The 22,889-nt window shown below is 43.9% G+C and overlaps 1 protein-coding gene across 1 annotated transcript in view; it reads left to right on the forward strand.

Annotated features, from left to right (window-relative positions):
* The first annotated feature begins 772 nt into the window (after window positions 1–772).
* Window positions 773–22,889, forward strand: part of FGF14 (fibroblast growth factor 14) — a 381,662-nt gene continuing 359,545 nt past the window's right edge. The window contains exon 1 of the mRNA XM_030953833.1: window positions 773–1,442. Within this exon, the coding sequence (XP_030809693.1) occupies window positions 1,235–1,442 (208 nt within the window). The 5' untranslated portion in view covers window positions 773–1,234. The remainder of the gene's footprint in view (window positions 1,443–22,889) is intronic.

Consider the following 22,889-nt stretch of genomic DNA (forward strand, 5'->3'; position numbering starts at 1 on the left):
GGCCAGGGAGGGTTGGTGACAGGGCAGCGCTCCCTGGGTGGGCCTATGGAGAGCACTGACTGGCGCTGCTCAGGAGCCGGTCCGGCTGCCCACGGCCGTGCTGTCAACTCGGCTGTGCAGCAGGTGCTTTGTGTTCGCACTGCCTCTCTGGGCATTTGTGGTACTCGGGAACCCCACTCCCGGCCCAGGACTCCACCGCTCATGGCATCATCACACCATGAGACATACGGTGTTTGCCTCTGCTGGGGCAACCCCCAGATCTCACCAGGACACTCTCTAGGTCTGGTGCCAGCAGGTTGCAGAAAGAAACACCCCTCTCGGGCTGATTTATTCAGTTCGCGACTGCCTCGGTCATTCCTGACCGTTGAGACCACGGCGTGGCCGAGACGGGCAAGAGCCACACTCAGGGGAGGGACGGATTTCAGGGCCCGGGTCACTCCGGGCGAGGGGCGCAGGGGTGCGCGCTCGGCGGCCAGCCCGGGGGAGCCCACCCGAGCTGCCCGCGGGCGGTGCCGGGCCGGGCCGGGCCGCACGTGGCTACGTGACGGCGGTCCGGGCCGGCGGGGCTCGGCGGCTCCTCCTCCCCCGGCGCCCGCCGGCGACTGGGCGCCGAGGCTGCGGCGGGCGGGCGGCGCGGGGCGGGGGTGCTGCCTCCTGCGCGGCGGAGCGGGCGCAGCGGCAGCCGGGGCCGGAGGCGAGCGGCCCGCGCGGGCGAGGGCGGGCGGCGTCGCGGGGCGGCGGCGGGGGCTGCGGGGCATCGGCGGGGGCTGCGGGCGGGGTCCGCGCCCGCGGCCGGCAGCGCTCTCTGCGCCTCAGCCGGGCTTCGCCGGGTGCTGGCGGTGCGCTCTCCCGCCGCGGGGCTGCACAATGGCAGTCGTTCAGTAGGATGGATCCTGCCGTGGCTTTTGTTCTGCAGATCCACCCATCCTCCTAGCAGTCAAGTACCAGGCTATGGTTTTCTCTCTGGGGATCTTTCTTCCGCGTTTTGCCGGTGTCTCCGATGAGGTTTTGGCCTCGGCTGGGATTTCACGACCTTACTTTTCGTTTGGCTTCACGCTGAAAAAAGGGATTCCTTATATTTGCTCTCCACGCTTTTGGTTATAATTCACTGTTGGTCTAGGAGGAACAACCGTTCAGCCTGGCTGAAAAAAAAGCATCCGTTGAAAAGTCTCAAAGAAATATACCACGTGAGGAAAAAAAACTGGGAGAAGATCGGAATATAATCGCTTTTTCTATGATAAAACTGGTGCCCCTCTTCAGGAGAACTGATCTCAATTTATTATTATGCAACCACAAGGATCTCTTCTTTCTCAGGGTGTATAAGCTGCTGGATTGCTTTTCGCCCAAATCAATGTGGTTTCTTTGGAACATTTTCAGCAAAGGATCGCATATGCTGCAGTGTCTTTGTGGCAAGAGTCTTAAGAAAAACAAGAACCCAACTGGTAAGCAATCCATTGCAATGCGTTGTTTTTCTTTAATGCTACCCTGTCTGTTGCTCGCCGAGGTAGATCTGCAATCCTGCTGAGGGGAGAAGGGGGGATATATCGAGGCCAGCACGGACATGCATGTGCATACGTATATGAATAAGCAAGGAGCGGTTTGTATTAGCTTCAGCCCCTGTCACCACCGAAGAGGGGTAAAAAAATAAAATCAAAGGCGACCCTCGCCCAGCCGGCATCTCCTAGTTCCTATGTGATATTTCAAAGGAGGAAACTTTTACATCAGTACCCTTCTTGTGGGGAAGGCGGTGGAGCCCCCAACTCCCGACCGCGGGAGCCCCCCAGTCAGTTCTGGGAAGAGGAGCCTGGCTCTCCTGTGCTGGTGTTAGCCGGCCCTGCCTGCGGTGGGTGAGTGTGCCGGGGCTCGCGTCCTGCACAGCACTTTCTGAATAGCTTGCAGTATGTCACCCCACACGCACACACACCCACCCACCGCCTCGCTCGGCTTCTAAAGTCAAGCCAGACACCCCCCTCCCGCGGCCTGGGGGCTCCCCGTTACCACTCACCCTCGGCACTCAAGGCCAGGAGGGTGGAGGGTGGTGAGGAAAGGGGATGGAGACTTTCTTGGGGCTTGTGCCCAGACGGCAACTCAGCCAGCTATGCCGAGTGGCAGCAGCAGCACCGCCGGGTTGGCTGTGCCGCTCCTCCGCCTCTCGCTGCCGGGATGACCCCTCTGTGCCACACACCGGTCTCTCTGCGTCCGTCTCTATGTCTGCCTGGCAGCCGGGATCATGCGCTTCGGTTCAGCCCGGCTCCGAGGGGGAAACTTGCAGTACATTACATAAGAAATGCAAATGCAGGTGCTCTGGGCCGCCTGGTCCCTGATGGTCAAGCTGCTGCTGTTGCATCCCTCTTGCTCGGGGCGTCCGTGCGGCCAAGCCCGAGGCTTTGCGAGCAAGGTGGGCGAGAAGGGATGCTCGGCGGGCGGGGGAGCCGGGAGCTTTTCTGGGGAAACACCGGCCTTTCCCGCCGGCCTCTGGTCCCCCACGCCGCCTTGCTCGCTCACCCCGGCCGGCAGGTTGTCTGCAAGCACTTGCGTGCCTGGGGAGGCGAGAGCCGCCGGAGCCCGGGCTGCGAGGGGAGGGATGCCGTGTGTGCGCGCTGGTGTGTGTATGCCGGCTGCCCTGCAGTGGCAGCTCCCGAGCAGGAGGCTCCTGACGCTGGCACTGCAGTGTAGTAGATCATAGGCTCTCGTTGCCTGACACCCCAACATCAACAAGCAGCAGCCCTGGCAGCCCGCACCCCTCTCCTTAAAGGCAGCCGGGCTGCCGGCTGCTGCTTTGCTCAGCCCAGGTCCGGTGCAGAGTCGAGGTGGGCACCTCGGCGGATTTACCCTTCCCCGCCCCGGCTTCCGTTTGCCAGCTCGTCTCGCCCCTTTTCCCCCCGCCGCTGCCGCAGCAGTGAAAAGCAGCCACTTAGCATACCAAAGAGGCTGAAATGCCCCGCCGGAGGCTGCGCTCAGCCTCCCGCAAAGTGCCCTTCGCTTCACTTGTCCCTTAGCACTGCAGCCAGCCGGGGACCACTTCCTAGCCGTGTGCCCCCCCGGGCAGGATGGGCCCGACAGGGTCAGGACGGCCGACCACCCTCTCGCAGCCCCCGGGGATGCCCCTCTCCGCCTGCCCGGGCCGCGCACGCCGGGGCCGTGACCGCGGGGACAGGGCAGAGCGGCGGCGTGGCCCTGCCTGCCCTGCCCGCTGCCGTCGCTCCCCAGGCCCCGGGGGAGGGGGCGCCGGCTCCAGCGCCGTGGTGCTCTGGGCAAGCGGCGATGCTCCTGGGGAAGGGATTTGTGCGGGGGTGGGCGGCAGGGGCAGGACGAGGGCTGGTGGTTTCTAGGCCTTTCAGTTTGTATACCGGGGGGTGAGGCGTGTGCCCCTCCACACATACACACTCTGGTCCACCCCTGAAGATTCGTGTCCTTTCCTTGCGGAGGGCAGGCTGTCAGGATATCGGCTCCTGAAGCCGAGTTGTGTCCCTCGGAGTGCCAGGCAACCGCGGCGCAGCTTTCCACCTCCCCGGGGACTTTGCCGCACTTCCCTGCTCCCTCTGCATGGGACGACGAGTGGTTTTGGTTGTCAGGAGCGGCACTCCCCCCGCCGCCACCCTGCCTGCCAAGGGCTGCACTGGCCCGAGGAGGGCTGAGCCTCTCTTCTGAAGGACTGGGGGGAGCTCGTCTAAGCGAGCGAGGCGGGCGGGGGAAGCGGGCAGGGGGCGCGGAGTGGGGCCCTGGTGGGTGCCACCGCTCCGGCCAGGTCCGCGGGGTCGCTGCCCGCCCGCACAGTCTGCGCTGCTCCGCTCCGCTCCCGCTTGATCCCATCAGCGCAGCCGGGACGCCGAGCCCGGCCGAGCCGCACGCCCCGGACTGGCACTCCGTTCCCGGAGCGCCGAACTGCGGCTCTCTGTCTGAGGAGGCTAATAATCCGCTTGGCCGGATTAGCTGGCGGCTCGGTCACAGGCGCTGTTGCTCTGACGGCAGATCATCTCCACTCAGGCTGGGGTCGAGCGCGGGGAGCGGTGCCGCGATGCCCGTCCTGGCCTGGTGCCCCCGGGCGTGGGGCTCCCCCTCTGCGGCAGCTCGCAGACCCCATCCCCGCTGCGGCACGGTCCGCTACCGCCCCCCGCCCCTTTTGCCGCCAAACTTTTCGGGACCCGCTGGGCTTTTCAGTCTCGAAAGTCATCAAATGAGCGAGCATCTGCCGCTGATCCAACCGTGCAGAAAATCCAGCAGGTTAGGCAACTAACACTGGCTGTAATTGCAGTTTATTTAGCTATTTTTGGCCTGCTGCCCTTTTTTTTTTTGTCCCTTCCTAGAGCTGGTCTATTTCCAGAAACGGGACTGGGTGGCTCCTTTCCAAATGTTCTCTGCTTTGCGTTTTCTCCCCACCGCTGGCTGCAGCCCCCCCTCCATGTGCGGACCCCCTCCCGGGCTCCCCTGCCGTCCTCGGGGGCCTCGCCCCACCGGCAGCGGTCGGAGCTCGGGAGACGGGGACAAGTGCGGCAGGGAGGGATGCGGATGTCCGGCGGGCTGTGTGTAAGTCTCTGGCAGGGTTGCATCAGGAGGCTTTGGTTTTATGCTTGGCTGAAACCGCTTGGTTTCAGATTTGATATCCTCGATAGAGGAGCTGCGTTTGATTGCTGCAATTATTTACCTCTTTACATTTCTTTGTGAGGAGAAAAACTTTGGGAATCAATAGATATGGCTTTGTTTTCAGCTATTGAATATTTTTGGTTGTTCCTCAGTTCAATGGTGCTACAATCAGTGAAGCCCCTCATATCTGCAGTGTTCTGTCTCCTGTGAAAATGTTTGCCTTGTGTCAGGTTCCCTGGGCCTCACTTGCTTTTGCAATGATTTCTGTCTAACTCTGCCCTTCCTGCTTGTCATACACACAGAGGGGACTTTAAAAAGTGCAAGACCAAAGGGAGTTTTTGTCACAAATAGTTAAAAATTGCTCCAAACCATAAATCCCGAACCAGGGCTTGCTATAATAAGATACTGTCCTCCTGGCTTTCCCACCACCATCCCCAGCCCCCAAACTGGGTATCTTCTGCTAGGGAATGGCAAAGTCATGGGGAGAATTTGGGGCCTGAGGAGAAGTGGGAAAGGAGATTGTCTCTGGTTGCTTTTTGAAGCAAGTCCAGCAAGTGAATAGATTTTTTTACCAAATGCCAGCTGTTTGGGTGCCCACGGGAGGTGTGTTGGCTGGAGTACTAGATGCCCCCATGGCGGGAATTGCTATCACATTTCACTCCTGGTGGCAACCCAGCAGACAGAGGATGGATCAGGTTTCCTCTCCATTCACTCCCAAGGAGAAGCATCTCTCCAACACAGTCAGGGATGTTGACAGGGGAGTAGATGGCAATTGGCATTGCTATAAATACATTACTGATGGAGGATTTAATTTAGGAAATTAGTATCAATCTCACATCAATTTCAAATACAAAACCTGTTTTAAAAGCAGTAAGTCTGAAATCCAGGCTGCAGCTGAATTGCAATCTCTGCATTGTCGCATGTTAATTTCCTACTCCATAAAATAGCTTCTCTGGTATTTCCTGGTTGCTAATAATTTTGAAAAAGTTTCTAAGCACAGCCATGTGAAGATCTGTTTGAAATGGAAGCTTGTGTCCTGCCCATAAAATATACAGTAGGTATGTTTCTTTATCTGAATTCTGAAAAATTTGGCCTCCCCACTGCCTTCCTTACTCATAGAAAGAAAACCTCCCACCAAAAGACAAAGACAGTAAGAGCTGTGGGATCAGGTCCTTGAAGTTTCTTTCATGTAGGTTCGAAAAGCAGCTCTGACTGCTTAAATACCATAATTCCTGTAGTGGGAATTGAGGCATGGTCTGTTTCTCTTGCTCAAATGTAAAATTGCCTATTTACATGTATTTCACCTATTGAAGTTTTGTCCTCTCTGGAATACATTTCCTGAATTTGTACAAATTTAATTATTCTTGATCAAATTAAATTGCATACTCTACTTATTAAGGGGTGAAATTTATGCCTGCTCATGCGTCTCCCTACTGTAATAAAATGTTTGCACCTAGTTCAATGTCTGCTAATGACAGGCCATTTATAAATGAATTCAAATATAAAAAGGATGACTTAGGCTTAAGGAAAATACAAAAAATGTATTTACAGATATCATTGGTTTAAATATTTATGTGTGTGCATTTTTCATTTGAGCTTGATGTTTATTGTACTTAACCTTCTTGGATTATATTAAGTATATTAATTTTAAGCAAAAATTCCTATTGACTCCAAATCTAAATAAGGAGGGATTTAGACATTCTGAATTTGTCCCTTTGTAAAGATTTTCTGTCCAGTAAATGACTTTAAAAATATAATCTGGAGATGAGAGAGTTGCTTGAAATTGGAAACCAGTTTTTCAAGAGGACTTCATAAATCTAAAAAAATGGGAATTGGGCCCTTACACTGACTCTGAGGGTGCATTTTGTAGCTGGTGGGGTCGCTACTGAGGTTTCCATAGGAACAGTCAACCTTTAGGATAAAATCCTCTGAGTCTAGGTTGCAAATGGATAAGTGAAGTGGTTGTGTGCAAATTAAACAGAATATTTACAGATGTTTGCCAAACATACCTCTAAACAGCGAGTCCTGCTGGAGCATGTTTCACTCACTCAAGGAAGGTCTTGTTGCTTGGGGAGCAGTGATTTGTTTCTCTACCAAGTTCTAGTTTAGATGGCTTTTGTGATTTTGGGCCCACTGTTACTTACCTATGCCTTCCCTTCCTGCCTGTTAGAAGTTGCAGGCAATTTCTGAACATTGCACAGGCGTGCTGTTGGCCCTTTTGTTTGTTTTTCACGTTTCAGTGAATGATAGCTTTTCAAAGATAAATTACTAGTTTACTGAACAACTGGCTGAGTAACAAAACATTGAGCAATCATAAAACTGTACAATGTCTGTTGTGAAAAAAAATTGCTGACATGTAGCAGGTGGCTTGATGTACAATTAATGTATCCAAGAGCTACTTGCCACTGTACAGAAAGAGTTTATATTTGTATACAGTAGGAGAAGAGTTTACTCAGGAATAAACTTTGTCAGACTGCACCCAAGTTTAGTTCAGGAAGAGCCCCCTTCTTGCACAGAGTGTGTTTCTATTGTCACAGCAAATTAAGCCAGGAAGAAAATATTTTCATTGGAGACCATATAATAAAGTGCTTAAAAGAGTATATTCGTCTTCAGACTGGCTATTAAAAAAATATTGTGTTCTTGAAGTGAATCCTTACAGTAGATCCACCCAGAAGTACCGAAAATAATAATTGCAAAAGGAACTGATGGTGCTTGGCACCATGATGCACTGAACACACAGCAAGCAAAATATAAGCCATGTATTCTTTTTAATATACTCTGCAGCAAAGAAAAATAGTGTGTGAATAATTAACAAAGCTGTTATCCAAAACAGGAGCACACTGACTCCGGAGAACTTTTTGAGGCCAAAACCTCAAAAATCATTGAGTGAAAGGCATTTAATGGATACATGGAATGCAGGTTTCGTGTATTTGTAGCAAATGCTACATTCATGTTTAATAGCATTCATGTTTAATAGTTACAAGGAAAGTAAACAGTTGCTGATGAAACTGCATCAAGAAGTCAGAATAATAATACCTGTAGTAATATTCAATGCACAAGCCAGATTAATAACACCTTCTGCAGTAAAATTCAATGACTAGTTTAGGTACTATACTGGGGTGAACATAATAAACATTTTTGTAGCTTTTGAGTTAATATTGAATGGTGGTATGGCTCAAATAACAATAGGTAGCGCATAGTTGCTGGCAGAAATTGATAGTCTAATTTTAATATCTGTATTTTGTCTTTTCACTCTGACACCTGCTTATTTGACTTTTAGCTGGAAATAGCATGTGGAGTTGCAGTGAACAAGTTTAGCCCTTGCATACAGTAGGCGCTCTCTTGGAAATTACTTGGCTTAATCTTTCTGTGGCACTAAAATGAACGTGGTCCTATCAGACAGCAGACTCAAGCCAAGGTTAAACATTTTAATTCCATTGGAATTTTTGGATTTTGCTCGAGGCCAGTGATACAAATAAACTGTAATCCTCTATGAAAACACTGTTCTAAGGAGATTCCCAAAAGGCCTGTATTTTACTGAGCTGAGAGAGGAATATACTTCACTTTTCACTGAAATTCATTGTGTCATCCATGTTTTTTTGTGTATGGCTTTGTCATGTAGAAAGATAAGAACATAGTGAGGATACAGAATGTGCAGGATTTGTGCCTTAGCTGTTGATCCTGTCCTGTCTCTATCTCTGGACATTATTTGGTGTAAGAAAAAACACAAGACATGGGCAAATCTTTGGGTTTGATCTTTCCTCTCACCTATCCTCTCAGTTTTCAGCTGTCACTGGACTGTGAAGTTGGAGCTTGTATTCAGGTCACTGTGTGTAGTAGCTTCTGAAAGAGCTACGCAACCTCAGTTATCAAACAGCATTTCTATTTTGGGCATCAAAAAACTTTGCATGGCAGTGAGCTCTACATGACCACGTGCTGTGTGGAAAGGATGTGGAGGGGTTTGCACTTTCTCTGGTACTTCTTGGTTCTTCTGTTTAAAAACAGAGACTAACATTGCTATTCCTGCCCCGTGTTTGTGATTAGTGATTATGGAGAGCTTTTCAGGTGAAAAGCACTTCTTTCATGGTGCCTTTTCCTTCCTTGAACTGTCCTGAAATCCTGGACATTTCAATCATCTTGGTTCCTATCAGTATAACTTGCCTTTGCTGTGGGTATAGGATATCTTTGGCTAAAGAGGGCAAAAATAAGGTAGCAGCTGACACATCCCTTTGCATGTGCTGCTTTTGTCCAGTTAAAATAAGTTAATTTCTATGGATTTTCTAGGCCTATGGGATAAGGACGTATGTCCTGAAAAGGGCATGTTTTCCCTCCTTTCTCTTGAGGGAACAAGTGGAATATTACTCTCTTGAAGAAGCTTTTAAGGAATTAAGCTCTAGTGTGACTGAAAACTAGAATTTCATGCTGTTGTTGAATAGTTTGAACAGGAGAGACAGGTTGTGTATAAAAGCAGACTTCTGTTTACATATAAATCTCTTGCTTCTCAGCAATGCTAGCAAAGGAAATAGGCAGGAGTTTGATTGCCCTTTAATGAAGTTTGAGAAGAAAATGCTAATTTAAAGAAGGCAAGTTTGCCAGACTTGTTACTCTTTCAGTAAATGTATTTCTAAGCATGTCCCTCTACAATCAAACAAAATGTCCAGATTAAACAGTTCCCAGTTCATGCTTCTCATTAAAGAAGTGTACTAAAGAGCACTACAAGTGCTCAGTAGTTTCTGCACATATCACTCTTTGCTGTAGAGGTACATTTATTGACATTGAATGAGATGAAGAGGAGCTACCAGTGCAAAACATAGTGGGAAATACATTAAAAAATATATGTGGGAAAAGATGTGGAAAAATTATAGCTCAGGGAAATGCTTTAAAAAATGTGAGTTAAATCATTAATACAGTAGTATCTTATAGTGTAACCTATCAGGAATATCTTAACAAGGATTAAATTAATAATAGTCCCTATTAATTTGTAGTATGTATGACACAAAGAGCCACTTTACAGTTCTGGTTTCCTTGGAACTGGAAATTGCAAGTCAAACCCAGACAGCTAATAGTTTCTGAGAAACTGAACCTAAATATGATGTAGGCAGATTATCTCACTAGGAGACCAACCAAAGATCTCAAATGTGAGCTACCTTTAGGATGTCTAAAAACCCAGGTGCAATTTTGTGGCTTGGGCTTTTTCACTAAAATCCATATTTTAAAGTAGCACTAACAGGTGGATTAAAATTTGTAAAGCTTTGCACCCCTGAGAGAGTTCTTCCTAGTCGCTGTTTTAAATCCTTTTTTCTTTTTTTGTGTTTGTCCCCATGTGAAGGAGACTTTCTGCTTCAAAATATCTGATTACACAGAGTTTCATAACCAACATTTGCTAGTCTCCTGGCTTTACTCAGACATTTATTATCTCTATGAATATGACCTTGATCCATCCCAATCTCTACCATCTCCATGATAGCCTCTTACATCTCTTTGAGTTTTTTCACCTTCTCCTTGTGCAAGCATATCACCTTTTTACTTTGGATAAGGTCTTTCAGGAAAAATAGCTCTTAATTGTATTTCTTTCAGATATTTTTAAGTCCTCTCCACCACTTTGAATAATTAGCTAGTGACCATGAGCAGAACAACTGCACAGGCTTATTTTATTAATGGTATAATAGGTATTTAGGATGGATGAAGGGTAGGCTGATGGACTACCCTTTTTTTTGTTGGGCATGAGCTGTATACATTGTTGTTTTCCCACTTGCTGCTAATTTACAGTAGCAGAACAATAGCAGAGGTAAAGGAATGCCGAGGCTGTAAAGTAACGGTGATTGATTAGGAAAAGACAGTAAAATCAGCAAGAGGATTTAGAAGACCTAATAACAAATGCTATCCTTTTCATTTGTTTTGAGGATCATTTGAGGATATTACTTGCTTGAGGATAAAATGGTTTGTGTGAGATTCTGCTGTTGAAGCAGGACTCCTCAGCATCCAGGGAAATTTTCTGGATATTATTGCTGAGCATTTCTTATTTGTGTTGGTAGGCAGTTGTTTCCAGGTCCTGGCTTTGTCTGTTCACTTAGGTGCTCTGTATCTCCTTGAAGCTTGTGGCCATGGCACAAGCAGAAGAGACCCCAGAGAACTGCAAAACCTGCGTGTATGCCAGGCATGCCCCGTGTGTCCATACCCTCAGCAGGGCACAGACAGAGTAAACCTGTGCTTTGGGTCTGGCTCACTTTTGATTCACCTTGTTCACATTTGAGCTCACTGTTGATGGCCTAGTTCAGAGACATTATTGTGTGAAAGGATTGTGACATGCCTCTTTAGTGCTACATGCTCCAGGTTTCTGCTGGCCAGGGACATTAGTAGCAGAGCCAGTGGCTGTGTGCCACTAAACCCTGTCTTCTGAACTGTTGAGCTCTGGCTACATGTGCAGAGTTTTGAAACATGGCATAGATGAGTTCTCTTACCTTTGAAACTTGTGGCATGGTTTCTTCCATGGAACAGGGTGTCTGAAAGCAGTATGGGATTATTTTACAGCAAATAAGTAGTCATTATGTAGTGTATGTATGGAAGGACCACATTTTTTGAAGGTGATCTTACTTTGTTTTCAAACCAGACTTTAAACTCAGATAATGTTTGTGTAAGAGTGAAAATACAGGAGAAAAAAACAACTCTTGTAGTTTCCTGTGTAATACATATCTGGGTAAAAGAAATAGGTTTACTTGTGGTAGGAGAAATTTGAACCAAAGAAGTGGGAGTAGAGGAATTGTGATTTTCTGTTCTAGTGTCTTTCCTCATTTTGATTGGTTTTTTGCAATTTATATGAAATGATGTATCTGAAGCATTACTGACATGAAGTGGAGATGAATCCAGTGATCTGTGTGTCACAGTAAGATATTCTCTCCTGACTGAAAGTTTTCTGTGAAAGCATGTCTTTGAAGACATTGGCTTTCATAGCGCTTCAACATCGTGCATGTTGATTTTGACCATTCCCATACACCATTGATGAAAACACTCTCTAAGGATTTTCCTCAAGATAGTTACATAAATATGGTGCTCTCATTAAAAAAAAAGTCTTTAAGCAAAATGAGAAAAAATAATTGAACATAAGTATATAAAGATGAGTATCATGGTAGTTTTAACTGTAGGGTTGCTAAGTTTCTTTTAGATGCTGGATGAGAATGATTTTATTCCAGTTGTGCCAGCTACCATTGAATGAAAGGGGAGGCTGAAGTTTTGGACCTTATAACTAAAGCAGAAATAAGCTGTACCTTGTGCAGTCTGGGTTAAGATATTTTAAAAAAGGAATCAGGAGTAATAGCAAAACAAGGGTTTGTTATATTTTCTGCAGCTCCTTTTCCTTGGATTTCAGTGGCTGTCTGGAGTAGCTATGGTCTCGGTTTGCTGCCAAAAAGAACACCTGCTAATAGATTTAAGACAGAAGATGAGGAGAAGATAAATACTAAGCCCTTGTAGTCATATATGTAGGTTAAGAATTTGGGGGTGGAACTTGCTGAAGTTAGAACAAAAGTAAGCCAGAATGTGATGTTAGTACATTAGATGAGTTTTTATCAGGGGCTATGTGGATGATACATGAATAGTGTGGGATGCTCTCTCTCCCACTTATTCTCAGAGGGAGATGAAAAACCAGAATGACAAAAGAAATGATAAAGTAAATAATAAAAGGATTAAAGGAGTCTGTAGTCATTTAGACAGGTTAGTGATAGAATCCTACAGGCAAGCAGAATTTAGAAATTGTTGAAGCTATTTATCAATTGGAGAGCAAATAGATGTGAAATTTAACGACATTTTCATGGAAAGCATCTATTTCTAGAAGTGTTTCTTTCCAAGGACATAGAGAGAGTTTTATATTTGAGAGTCTGGCTTTTCTCAATTTATTCCATTTTTACCTATCTTGCTATAGGTGAAATATCCTTGTAAACATTGCTTTGCTATTATAAATGAAGGTGCTCCCACGCTCCTCTGAGTCTACCAGCTGTCACTGCCCAGCTCTGGAAAAGTGGCCTCCAGGGTGACCTTAGGCCATGCGTCCAGGGCCTCCTGCCTTCCTGGATGCCCTGAGAGCCTCCTGTCTGGCACCCCTCCGTGCTTTGGACCTGCATGGGCGTGTGGAGTCCTGCGTGTGCTGCAGCTGCCGGGGCTGACACCTGCTGGCTCCCCTGCAGGAGAGATGATGGCACAGGAGTCAGCTCCTGAGGGTGGCCCTCAAGCTAAACTGAAACAGCCTGTGTAGTTGCCACAGCAACTGCTGGGGAGGGGAAATGTATTATCCCCCTCCAAAGTGTTCTACAGGACAACTTTTAAAATGCAGAATATGTACTTCCATGGATCTTAAGCTGTGTAAATATTTGTGCAAGACACCATGTCCTGGGTGGTACAAACTATAGAAGAAGGCACTATAGGTTCAGTATTAATTTACATTTTTCTTCCAATAGTTTATTAAGTTCACAGTGAAACAGGTCAAGAATGTTGGGTGCCATTCAGTCCTCGAAGATGACCACAAATCTGCGTCAAAAAACTTACACTGGAGATCTTCAAGTAACTTCAAAGGGAAAGCCAGTCTCTTCTTCTCATCAACAGATGGTAAATCAGAATTGTGAGTAAGAACTGTCCACCTTCAGTTTGGCATTGATACCATTCTCCCACCTTAAACTCCTCCTAGTTGTTCAGGAACATAAGACTGAATTTATATTGCTTAATTAAAAGGGGCCAGGGATTGATCCAAGTCCAAATGGCTCTGGCTGGCTCATGTCCACGCTGCTTACAGTTACCACCCTCCCTGGCAGATTAGCTTGGAGAGAGCTTGCTGAGGTGGTGCTTGGGTCTTGAGGAAGAGTGAGGATGACTAGGGCTCTAGCACTTCTTTAATTTAACAGTCTCAACACAGCCAAAGAGAATCAGAAAAAGCCTTTCACTTCCAGTAAGGAACGTTAAGGCAAGCTCTGCTTGTAGATGTTTACTTGTGCTCCCAGATGCAGAGAGGAACTGTACCTGGACTAATAACAGCATAACACCATCCTGGACCAGCTAAGGGATTATTAAAGCTTCTATAAAGTGGGTGAATCCCAGCTTCATCCTTTGAGAAAGGAGCAGCTAGAGAGGGGCTTCCTATGGGCCTTGGTTAACCTTGTGCAAAGCTGGTGGAGGAAGGAGAGCAGAGTATACCTGCTTGAGAGCAAGTCTGGCAGCTGAGCAGCAGAGACCTGAGTCTGCAGGGAATGAATCATAGCGAGTTTCTGAGGAGGATGAACCAGACAGGAAGGAAAGCTCAATCTTGCTGGGGAAAGCAACATATCCCCTCTTTTTTCTCTCTTTCTCAACAAGAAGATGGAGTTTCAGGGTAAGGAAGAGCTGAAGGACAGGAAATTTCCTCTATCTCTGGATAAAATCTTTTTTCTTCTGCTTCACTGTCTTGGTCTTCCTTTCCTTCTCCCTGACCTTATTTGTGATCATCCCTTTATTTGTGTGAGCATGTGCAACAAAACTTGTCAGCACTTTTAGTCATCCCAGTAACCTGTTGTTTTACTGCACACCCATTTTCTATTTTCTGAGCTACATGGGCATCAACCTGCATTGTTGCTGCACGTACTTCTTGATCTTCCTTTAATTAAAGACCATGTATTTCTCCCTACATGGCCACTAGTTGCTCTCTTCCCTTATATAGTTGTGAGGAGATGAGTAAAGAAATAGTTTTTTTTCTGATTATTGATGCTTTAAATATGTTGGCAGACTAAATCTGGTCGCAGTCTGTGAATTTAAAGGGTCTGGCTTATACTGTGACAGCATGGTCCAGAATACTTGTGTGTTTTTCTTAAAGTAATGAAAATTAGACAGCACAAAGCAGTTTGCATATGGTTTTTGGTTTGTTTTTTTTTTAATAGTTTTAGGGAAAATCAGTTTGTGGCACTTGGAGTCCTTTGATTCTTCTCTGTGAGGATGCACAGGGTATATTTACTCTTGTATTTAATGTTAAATGTGAAAAGATTGAATGTAAGCAGTAAATTCTTCTTTTCTCATCAATCCCTTCAAGACCCGTTAAGGTGACTGCTCCTTTGCAAGTTGAATATCTGAAAAAACCCAAGTATCACTGCTTAATTTGGGGCTAAGAAGGGTGTTGCATTTAGCAGAGATTTTTATGTTTCCATTGCTTACAATAAAAGTAGTTATGAAAAGCTCTTATGATGAGACACAATTATGTTTTGCATTAAAATAAGGCACAGTGGGCGCTGTATTCAGCCTGTTAGCTTGTTAGAAAAAGCTGGAATTTCTGAAGCTGTTCTAAACATCCTGAATTTGGAAGTCAAGTCAAATCTTCTAAACCAGTGGAGTCATCTTAGCAATAGAGAAGTGAAAGACTTTAAGTATAAATACTTCTCAGTGTATCAGGTATCTTGGAAACTGTTTCTTCTGTTAGTAGAACATTGATGTAGCATGTCTAGGAATTTTTGTATGGCTTGGCAATTAAGACAACTTGGGCCAAACTAACTGTACTGAGGTTCTTTTCAAGAGTACCTTATTTTCAGTCCTACTTCTAGGCTGGAGAAATGAAGCTTTTTGGTGTCTCTGCATTTATAGTGCTTTTCCCTTTTGTCATGCTAATTGAAAGTACCATCTTTAATCCTTCCAGGAAGTTTCTTGCTATTTGCTTTACATGGCAGTGCTCCACTGTCATATTCAAGTCATCAAAGACCTCCAAAGATGTGTTTTACAAGAGGATAAAGGAAGCATTCTCTCCATGGCCAGAACATAGGACCATTCTTGTGGTGGTAAATAATATTTGCTCTCACAAAAGAAAAAATGTTTTTTGGCCTTGGCACGCTGCTTTGGGTTTTTGAAAATCTAGCTAAATTCAAATACTCAAATCCTTTCTTGCTAATCCACCACTCCATGGCTTTTCTAAGGAAAGGTCCCTGTTTATGTGGAAGACAAAAATTTTCTTGTACAGATTAAATAGTTCTGCCCTTAATCTACTATTACTTGAATAATTCTTACAACATCAGCTTTAGTCTACTTCATCTTCCTGTAATTTTATTTTACAGTGACTGATTTGCAGAACAAGCATACCTTCCCCTGTTTGCACTCAAGAGCATTAACTAATCTAGTTAACAAACTAATCTAGGTCTAGAGAAAACAAATAGAGCAAGCAGCAAATGAACAGCAAGACTGAACAACAATTCATGTTCCATGTGAACATGGTTCTCTTGGGTTTTCCTGTGGAGAGAATGGAGCTTTTTCTCAGAATGCCAAAGTTCTTGGTTTTGTCATTGCTCAGTTAGGTACAGGCAACGGTGAAAACCAGAACAAACTGGAGGTTACACAAATAGATTTCAGAAGTCCCAATGTGTCTTCAGTGAAGGACCTCGAAGCAAATTTATTAAATGAAAGGCTGACTTGGCAGGAAGTTCTAATCCTTTTGAAAAATACTTCTAAAAAAAGGAATATCAGAGAATGAAAGTTCAAACTGCCTACATTGCAGTATACAAATTAGTAAGCGAGTCACCTGGTAGTCTCCTTGTCCCTGGTACATGGCACTAATGTTTCCTCCCTCTGGGGTATGTACAGTACCCTAAGTCCCTGATAGAGTGCTACCATTTAAAAAAAGTTTTGTTTGTTTGTTTGTTTTGTTTTTGTTTATTTGGGTTTTGTTTGTTTGGTGTTGTGTTTTGTTTTGTTTTGTTTTGTTTTATTTTTAATCCAGCACAGAAAAATCTGGCTAGTATAGTATAGAATTATGTGCCATTGGTAGGTCTTAGCAGTACTTTTTGAAGGATAGTTCTACAAATATTCATTCTTATGGGGTTAGATATAGTGGCGAGTATGCAGAGGTTCTCAGAGAGCACTGGTGGAAAGGCCAGTATGTAAAATGCTGCCCAGTAGACTGCAATAGTCATTAATTATGAAATAAAGCCCCATCACTGAAACAAAATATAGCAATTCTTGCTTTTTGTTCATAGATATTTACCTAGGAGGGCAAAAAAGCCAAAAAACTCTATTATCTTAATGTGGTACCCTCTGCAAGTCTGTGCTAAGCCTTTTGAACTGAGAATACACTCAAACAGGCAGCTGGGGTAGTGAAACTGTTTTCTGGAGTGTTTATAGGAACCAATTATACGCAATTTGTTTAAATTAGTGGTGAGCAGTTCTACATTAACAATTGTCTTAGTGCTAGTAAGTAAGAGTGTCTGGAATGTGGCACTTTGCGTACTCAACTCGTATCTGCACTTTCAACACATCCAGTGCTTTCATAGCAAGAGGATGGAGCTGAATCTTTTCTGCTCAGATATTTTTACAAGCTCTTATTTTCTCCTGTTTTGTTCTGGGCAAATTGTTACCACTCTTTCTACGAGATAATTAATTGGTTGTTGCTCCTATATTTCCTGTAATAACCCTATTAAAAGGCACCATTTCTGTCAGAATATCCCATGGCTAATGACTGGGCAGATTGTTCTTGCCCCTAGATGCGGTTACCTAATTAGAGATTATCCTGTTACACAGCACTTTAAGCTGTATTTCCTTTTCTTAGCCCACAGAGAACATAGAATCACAGAACAGTTGGGGTTGGAAGGGACCTCTGGAGATCATCTAACTCCCCTGCTAAAACAGGGTCTTTTAGAGTGGATTGCCCAGGATCATGTCCAGTCAGGTTTTGAATACCTCCAGAGATGGAGACATGAGCATGGGAAAATTATTTTTGTCAGTGCCAAGACCTCTACTGCAGTCCATCTACTTATTCTCCTCCTTCTGCTTTCATCTCTCTCCTCATCCTCCTTTCAAACAAATTTATTAGAGAAAGAGTGAAAATCCTGCTTTACAGCACTGAGTGGGGAGATTTTTCCAGCTGGGGATGGGATTTGTAGCAACGTTTCCTCGCCACTCTCTCTGCTTCTGTGAGTACAGCACAAAGCTCCTGTCAGTTCACATCCTTTGCTGTAGTGCACAGCCTCAGCAGCACTGTATGTTTCCCTGTATTTTAAACTGTAATGGATTTAAAGAAGCCTGAGAGCTTGGACACTTCTGCTCTGCTCCATAAGAGAGCTCATGGTCTTGCTCCTGTTTTCCTTTAGTGCCAAGAGGAAGTAACCAGTGACAGCTTTCAGCACCTTAGTGGCAGTGACCATCTTTTGAGCACGATGTGTGGCCCCATCACCTGATGAGTTTCAGCATGGAGATGTTTCCTAACAGCAGAGGACTTTTCCTTAGGAGCCAAGAGGTTTTGAACTTTGAGTTTATGGTACTGTGCGGCAAATACTGCCCTTCTGAGAACAAGATCCACTCAGAAAAAATAAGGGTGTATTTGAATAACAGATGGGGAAGTAAAAAGGCTCCTGAAGTTTCTCTAGAGAGAGCACAACGTCTGCTCAGTGTGCCATCCAGCCTGTGTGCAGAGGGCTTTGTGTGAGTGGAGTAGAGGGAGGAAAGAACAAAGCCAGTAAATCCGCTGGCAAGCAGATGTTCAGCAAAGGAGCTTCACATTTTGTGGCTGAGAATCAAAATTTTGGGGTCGTATTACTGGAAGTTCTCTTCTTCAAAATGTGATAAAAAGATTCGGTTTCGTTTTACTATAAAGAGCCCTTCTTCTCTTCTGTATACTATACTGACAGTATTCACTGTGTATTCCTCTTCCTTCCTGCTCTTCCCTGCTCATGGGTACCATGAGACTGTTAATCCTTAATAAAGGACATTTTTTTTGGTTCTTCTTTTGGTACTTTTTCATCATGCATTTCAGCTGTGTCCACTCAACTTTGCTTCATTTCTGGCAATACTGTAATGACAGTTTAAGAAGATAATTTCTAAACAGAAGCCAATTAGTCATATTTATGATGGATGCACAAAGATCTCTTAGGGAACAATTTTGGTATTACTTCCCTGATATTTCATAGTTTGGCATGTACAAAAAAGCACAAAGGATTTTTCAGTGGATGCTATTCAGTTAGATTTTTGGGCTTTTTGCAGGCAATTTTTAGTTCAAAGATTCTAGAGATAATCTGAGAAATAAATAGGTTAATACATTATACAAATTCTCATTCTGCTCTTAAAAGATCTCAAAATGTTCTTAAAGGTATGGTGTAATGCTACTAGTGAGATAGGGCTCATGACCTAGTTGTTGTATCATGGAATATTAACTGTGTTACAAAAAGTTCCCTTTGTTTGGGACCTTTCAGCCTCAGACCAAAGGTTTTTTAAATAAGTGTGAGCATTCTCCCTGACTTGGATGAGTCTTGGGGAGAAAATTTCCCTATGATTATTTAATGAATGGGATCTATTTAGTTACCAAGAATATGAAATAGAAGATGCCACTTGCCTATTTTGGTTTTGTGTTTGTATTACCATTCAGTTTCTTAACCAGCCTTTCCCGACTGTATAGTTTTATCAATGCCTTTCAGTATGTTGAGAGGTTTAATGATGAACTCAGTCATTCAAAAATCATATTAAGTCAATAATAGCAGGCTCAAGGCCTGTCTGTGTCTCAGACTTTGGCTAATGAAGATGCTAACTACAAGTTCACTGTTTCTGAGATGCATCATTCCTGCAAATAATCCAGTTATTTGATTTATCCTTGAGAAACTAAGAAATTATTGTATCTGAGCGAATTCTATTCTATTCTATTCTATTCTATTCTATTCTATTCTATTCTATTCTATTCTATTCTATTCTATTCTATTCTATTCTATTCTATTCTATTTCATTTATTACTATTTTAACCTATGATTTTTTACTTACATAAATGGGAAGAGTCCTCAGTAGGAGATAAGGAAAGTATTTCATCCTAGCAAAGTCTTTTAAAAGCTAGAAATTACTCATTATTTACTCTAGCTAACCTTGATCCTATGTAAATTTCTATGTTATTTTTCATCAGTCTTTGTAAATGTTCCAGAGGTAACAGGAAGGTAATGCTTCATTTGTCTTATCAGTGGCTGGTTCTCTCTTATAAACTAAGTAGGTCACAGTACCTGTAGGAGTGGAGGGACTAGAGTTGTCATATATCTCTTCACTTTTAGAACCAAAACTGAAAACCTATATTGCTTGGAATACTTTTTCAGGGATAAAAATTATTTCGAAAAATGTCATCATGCAATTAAAATAGAGTTTTAATTGGTCACCGTTTTTCATCCCAGCACCCCACAGTACTTACTGCTTTCTGTTCAAATTCAGGTTCTCCCAAATGCAGTGACAAAGGGTAAGATTTCATTATTGAGTCCTCTGCTTTGGCAGAGTGTTGCCATGGTCATGAAAAAAAAGCACAAAAATTACATGCTGACTGTGCCAGATAGATCCGAAGAAAATCCCTGTACAATAATGTGCACTCATTCAAGTTGTGCTATTCATATGGTAAGGCTGAGATTATACTTTATTTCTGCACTTGGCATGCCAAGGACAAAGTAGTGCTTAGCTCATTCTCTACCTCATCTTCCTGCAGAGTGGCTGGCACAAACTTATTTCTTCTATTCTGGGCATAGAGAGATGTCCAGGACGTTGATTCTTGACAAGGTGGGAAAAGCCATGTCTCTGCTGTTTCTGCAGCAGCCAGAAGGCTAGAGGCAGAGCCATGGGCTGCAGGATGCAGAATAATACTGTGTTTCTTCCTGTTAGAACAAATCCATCTCTGGTGTCACATGGAGTGCTGCAATTCTGCTGATTAAAAAACCACCTAATTCACAGATTCCTAATGGCATGTGGGATACAACTGCAAAGCCAGTACTCTGCTTTAATGTGGATAGCAATTAGAGTTGACAACTCAGCCTAATTTTTTGTAATATTTTTCGAAGCGTTATTAGACACTTTCTGCTCCTCATTCATTTGTCCCTGTGCTGTAATGGTGAGTTCTACTTAAATGGCAATTAAAGTTTCCTGTTTCCCTCATTTCCTCTCCTCAGTTGACAATGTACACCACTGTGAAATGCTGCAGAAGTTAAAATAACAAGTTACAGGGTGTTGTTTAAAATATTTGACAAATAGTGACTTCTAATGGCCCCTACTTGTGGGTTTAAGCAGGTAGATAAATGGTGAGGGATTTTAGTGTCTTTCAGAATTTGGGCTGTAATTCACATAGAGTTGCTAACACAATATTTACACAAGTGAAAGCAATATTACCTGTTGTACTGCACTCTGAGCATCTGTTCAAAGATGGATGTGGTTGATATCCAAACGACTTGAACACAGCATGTGCAATGTGGGCAGAAAGACTGGTCTGTATTTTCAGCTGTTTATGTTGAGTGAGGACAACTTTAGAAATCAACAAAGTGGGGGAACAAAGAACCCCCTCCTGGCTGTTGCAGAGTTGGGATCACTCCTTTTTCTAGTATTTCTGGTATTTTTTTTTCAGATCAGTTCCTTGACTATGGTTATGACACAAAGCTAATGCATGAGCATGTGATGTAAATAAACATCTTCACTGCAGACATGTGTTCCTTATCTGGATGCCTGAGATGGCAGTGGGAGAACAAAGGAAAGAAGTCATGCCCCAGTTCCTTTGGCTGCGACCTTCCCTCTATGAGCACGTGAAAGAAAATTGCCCAGGAGTCATAAGCCTGTCTCTATCTGATGAGGGCACAATGTTGACAATTCTCCTATGTTTAAGCTGCTGGATCTGCAGCAAGATATCAACAGCCTCAGGAGAAAAATTAGCCACACCCTCACCACAGAGAGTGTCTCGGCTGATGAAAAGTGAAAGGGTTTCTTTCACATCAGTAATGCTGTGGAGATTTTCTTCTGTCACAACAGCACTTACTTCCTGGAAGGACTGCCGCATAATATAATATCTGAAACAAGTGCATTGCCTATTTTTTCTGTATGAATAGAAGTAATCAAAAGAGCTCAGGAATATTTTGCAACTGTAGTGATTTTAAGGAGAAAAGGGTTGAAGTTTTTGGCAGGTTTCATTGATCATTCCAAGCATTTTGATATTTTTGAGAGGGGAGAAAGTGTAAAGGTAATTAGTGCTATGGAAACTATAAGATGTAGTAGTTTTCCTTTTCCCCCCCCCCCTTTAAAATTAGGTCCATTTAAATGCATTCATTAAGTGGTGTGCTGAAGGCTCTGAGAGAACAGGGCATGCACCAGGAATTCTGTGTTCCTTTGGTTATTATTTAGTATATAGAAATTTCAGTTTGCAACATGCAGGTTTTTTTCAGTTGCACTATAGAAAATAAAGCCAGTAAAAATTAATTGCTTTAATTTGTTGTATGCATTCCTGATCATAAATTATTATGCAGGTGCAATTGATTACATCCAAAATTTCTGTGAGCTAAAGTAGTCTTACTAACCTCTATCTGTTTAGAAATAAGAAAAGTACTTTAAAAGCATAATGATTTAACATTTTTGTATAATACTCTTTCTAAGAACACAAACTTGTTTTTCAGTGGTTTAACCTTAAAACCATTCTTTGCTCACTAGCTTTAATACTCTGGCATTCAGATATCTAAAAAAAAATGTAAGTAGCTCCCAGAGATATGGGGCAGGTTAAACCTGGTGCATGTAAGCATAGTGCTTGTTTTCAGCTTGTTTTTGTTGCTGCTTGATGATATTTGTCAATACATCATTAAAACAAACAAATAAATTAAAATTCATTAAAAAGAGCTACAAAATCAAGCATTCAAATGTTAGGTCTAATTGACTTTAGAAAGCTGTAATGCTTCAACTGCCTCAGCAGGATTAAATCCTGTCGTTTAGAAGGGTGTTGTACCAGGGAGGAGTAAGTGGCCTGGGTGTAAAGCAACCTTGGGTGTGTAGAGTGGTTAACATTCTTCTTAACTGATCTCCATTATATGAATTTTGTTCTAGTAGAGCTTTAATTACTTGACTGCCTATTGGTCATTTTCTTTGTCTTCACTGCATGGAACTTTGCCTGAGCTCTGGAGCCACACAGTAGGGACTACCTCACAGGCAGCTTGGGAAAGGGGTTAGGAGCAACCAGAGAGAAAATCCTCCTTACTCACCAATCAAAATCCTGGGCTGAAGCAAGCACAGCACAGCCAGATATTTTAGCTGCTAAATTCTAGTAAATCTATTAGAAAAACACAGTCTGAGGTTTTCTGTGGTGCCTTTACAGGCGTCTGGATGCACTAGACCTTTACAGAGGATTGACTGAGAGTTTTTTTTTAACTATGGGGAAGATGTTTCTAGACAGCTCAAGCTGACAATAATAAGTCTCAGGAGGACTTATTAGCTCAGGTGTGATTAGAAATCAAGCTGTCTCTGTGTACTTGTGTTGCACCGTGGCCAAGTGAATAATGTTTCCTATTACGTGGTGTACTGAAGAGTGCAATACATAAACATCCAAGTGGCTACCA

The sequence above is a fragment of the Camarhynchus parvulus genome, chromosome 1, assembly GCF_901933205.1.
Source record: "Camarhynchus parvulus chromosome 1, STF_HiC, whole genome shotgun sequence".
NCBI lineage: Eukaryota > Metazoa > Chordata > Aves > Passeriformes > Thraupidae > Camarhynchus > Camarhynchus parvulus.